The sequence below is a fragment of the Rhagoletis pomonella genome, unplaced genomic scaffold, assembly GCF_013731165.1.
Source record: "Rhagoletis pomonella isolate Grant_MI unplaced genomic scaffold, Rhpom_1.0 Rhpom_scaffold_10889, whole genome shotgun sequence".
In the NCBI taxonomy this organism is placed as follows: domain Eukaryota; kingdom Metazoa; phylum Arthropoda; class Insecta; order Diptera; family Tephritidae; genus Rhagoletis; species Rhagoletis pomonella.
The window spans coordinates 636-4,567 of NW_023469415.1; the positions used below are offsets into that span (position 1 = coordinate 636).

The 3,932-nt window shown below is 36.5% G+C and overlaps 1 protein-coding gene across 1 annotated transcript; it reads left to right on the forward strand.

Annotated features, from left to right (window-relative positions):
• Positions 1 to 2,150: 2,150 nt before the first annotated feature.
• LOC118756568 lies at positions 2,151 to 3,571 on the forward strand. Its single transcript, XM_036491325.1, has 2 exons — positions 2,151 to 2,319; positions 3,208 to 3,571. The coding sequence occupies exons 1-2, from the start codon at positions 2,285 to 2,287 to the stop codon at positions 3,485 to 3,487; spliced, it is 315 nt and encodes a 104-aa protein (XP_036347218.1). The 5' UTR covers positions 2,151 to 2,284; the 3' UTR covers positions 3,488 to 3,571.
• The last annotated feature ends 361 nt before the right edge of the window (positions 3,572 to 3,932 follow it).

Genomic DNA, 3,932 nt, shown 5'->3' on the forward strand with positions numbered 1-3,932 from the left:
GACGGCTGAATAGCGCTGCCGTATTGTTAGCGATGCCATTACAATGGATAACATCAAAAAAACTAACCAAGAGAAATTAGAACTAATAAAGAGGGTAGAACGTCTGTGTAAGACCAACAAAGATCAAATATCAAGAGTAGGTGCATCAACTACTGAGATATGCAAGCAAAAAGATGACATTATTGCGGAAGTTAAGAAAGCTGCATGTCAGAGTAAAGAGAACTTACAGCGTAGTGTGGGTGCATCGTATGCTAATGCAGTAAAAGGTGTACCTCCAATAATAATTAAGCCAAAAAATAAGCAAGCGGCTGAGAAAACTAGGGTGGATCTTAATAAAATCGATGCCACTAATATGAAAATTGACAAAGTGTCTAATAAGGAGAATGGGGCGGTTGTAATAAATGCCAACAGTGTTACTGAGAAAGAGAAAATTAAATCTACTCTAGCTAATAATCTTAATAAGGAACAATATGAGATCTCTGAACCTAATATGAACAGGCCAAAAATACTGATAACCCGTATAAACGCTGCATACACTGAAACAGAGGTCATAAGCAAAATAAAATCACAAAATATGTACTTGGCTGATGCAAACTTAAAATGTTTAAAAGTTTTTAAACCAAAAAGAAATAGCGTGACTTCAACATCATTTAATGCATTAATCGAGGTAGAGCATAAAGTCTTTGTGCAGGTCCTAGAATCTAAGAGATTGAATATTGGATGGGATCGCTGCCCAGTTTATGACGGACAGATAGTGAAGAGTTCTTGGGTTTCAATCATAGTGCTAATAATTGCAAAAACAAACTACGATGCTGTAAATGCATGAGTGAACACAAACCCGAAAACTGCACTGAAAGAATTACGAACCCAGTGTGTGGCAATTGCTGCGATGCTAAGATTTAGGGCAGAGGTGGGCACTCACACTATCACACACATGCGCTTGTGTGCGAAGCAGCGAAGTTTGGTTCACCAGCCAGTGCTCGGACTTTACCACATTTGTGGAATAGATAACACTTTTTTTTGCTAAATTACATTTCTACTAGTTCTACCACCTTAAGTTAAAAAACTTTCAGATCTTGAAACTTCTTTTTTTTTAATTTGTTCATTAATGAATGGGCATTTTCTACAACAAAAAACAACATTGCTTGCTGCGACGTGGCAACATTTAAGGCCCGTTTACATACAACTTTGGCGTTGCGTTGGCGTTGGCGTCGCTTCGACAGCTGACTATGAATACATGCATTTATATGAAAGGCTCGACATAACCAAAGTTGGGCAACGCCAACGCCAACACAACGCAGAAAGATGGCCAACTCTCAACTTTTTGCGCGCGTTGACAAACAGCTGATACACAATTTTCATTGAGCGTGGGTGAACAACATTTTTCCAGCTTTTGTAAAAATTTGGCTGAAATCAATTAGAATTAAAGATATACCCCAAAAAAAACATTGCGGATTAAATTTAAAACAAGGTAAGTAAAAATTCTAAAATGCAATCCACGTTGGAGTAGTAGTGCACTTGGGCGGGACCTGCGCAAAACTCATCTCAAAGATGATCATCATCGACGCCAATAGTTGCTTCACGATTTGCAGATTTTTACAGGAAGCTGTTCCAGGTGACCACCTTTCATAAGGTTTATTTATGGAGAAAACAGCTTTTCCTGCAGATCTAGAACGCAACTAATAACAATAATTCGAAAGCGGAAATAAAAACACTTCCACTTTGCGTACCTTCTTTTGATGAATTTCACGCAAAGGCCGCCTATGCAGAGATGCATCCGCCGCACTTTTACCCACGTTGGTATTTAAGTTCAATATTTACAATGGCCCGTAGTCATAGTCAAAATAAAGTCGACTTTAAAGTTAGTTGCAGCTTTTTTGACAGATATCCCATTGAAAATTATGTCAAAAAGCTGCAACTAACTTTAAAGTCGACTTTATTTTGACTATGACTACGGGCCAATATATTTATATATTTACAGAAAATATGGAGGAGAAGTTACTAGAGGCGGTCAGGGCACACAGCTGCCTTTACGATAAATTATTAAAAGAAAAGGCTTGGGATGCCGTTGCATGCGCTGTGGGAGTACCTGGTATGTAATTGTATATATGTATATGTATATAAATATATAAAAAAATTACCTTATTTAATTCTTCCAATAGCGACTAACTGCCAAACAAGGTGGAAGTCTCTCAGAGACCGCTTCGTCCGGGAGACAGGCTTACAGAAGAAGAAGTCAGGATCTGGTGCCGAAGATGGAGCCACATGGCAATATTTGGAAGCCATGGATTTTATGCGAGACTTCGTTGCTCCTCGAAAGTAAGTTAACAAAAAAATAAAATGTCGGTCATACCAATAGCATCCCAATTTCAAAGTGATATTTGTTTCCCACTCATGCTTATTATTGGCTGCATTTCTTTATTCATTCGGAATGTTTGGAATAAACTTTTTTGTTTATTTATTCTTTAGAACGTTCCTGATGATATGTTGACGTATATTTCAAACTCATTCTGTTTATTCCGGCTGTGAAATGGGATTATCCGGAATGTATAAAGAAACGCAGCCATTATCGCACTATAATTTAAAGGGCTATCAAACTGTGTACTCAAACAAATTCTAACAATTCTGGGAAAGAAGTTTGAAATTTGCGTGAAAATTCGTTGCATTTTTTGTCGTTTTCCACCATGATACATATACTTAAATGTTGTTATTATTATTATTATTTATTTATTTATTTATTTAAATATTTTATTTATTTATTTTTGGATCATGGTTTTCTACAAAGTTTTTGGGTTTTGTTAGAAATAGAACTCTATTTTAATTGAAAATTCCTATATCGACTGCTGAATGGAAGATCAACCTATCTCGACAGCCAGTTCGAAAACGCCCTATCTCAAAAAACTTTACAAGAACGCCCTATTTCAGAGTTTTATTGAAAAACACCCTATCTCAGAATTCGGTTCAAAAACGGCCTATCTCACTTCAAAATGTATTGAAAATGTGCTGACATAGGGCGTTTTTGAATCGGCAGCTGAGATAGGGCGTTTTTGAGACGAATTCTGAAATAGGGCGTTCTTGAAAAGTTTTTTGAGGTAGGGCGTTTTCGAACTGGCTGCCGAGATAGGTCGATCTTCCACTCAGCACTCGATATGTTCTTATGTGTATATATACTTAAGTTTTAATCTATGTTTGTCTATTTATTTTCAGAACATTTTCCAATCTGGATTTTACTTCACAGGAGGAGGAAATAAACGGCATCAGCCCGTGCAACGTGACCGAAACCTCTTATTATGAGGAGTATGAAGTAAGCTCTCCTCTTCCTTCTGTTCCGGCAAACGACACGGAGCAGTCCAACAGCGCAAAAAAAAATAAACGGCGTCGTGTAGAAGACGAGGCGAACGAGAGGTTCGGATCACTATGCGTGGCGGTCAATGAATTTGTTGGCTCCAAATCCGAAAGCTTTAATAATTGCCGCAATTATAGTTGAAAACATAGTTGAGTATCACAACTTTGATTGGGCCTGCTCCGGATGTTTCAATACATAGCTGTCCAGAACTTTATAAAACTCAAAATTGCGGCTATTATTAAAGCTTTCGGATTTGGTATTTTATAAAATTAAATAAGTGTTTTTGCCAAAATTCCACAGATACACTTGTGACCAGCCAGCAACGTTTTGATAAATTTTATGTTTAAGGTTTATTTTTCCATAAAAGTCTATCTCGTTATTATAACAAACACCAATCCACATTTCAGACTTTGTGCAAAAATTATAAGAAATCTGCAAAGTTGCATCTAAATTTTCATATTTTTTATCAGATTTTTCAGATGTGTGTATTTATACTAGCATTTAATGGGCTATAAAACTCCATACTCAAAACATTACTAAAAAATCTGATAAAAAAATATGAAAATTTAGATGCAACTTTGCAGAT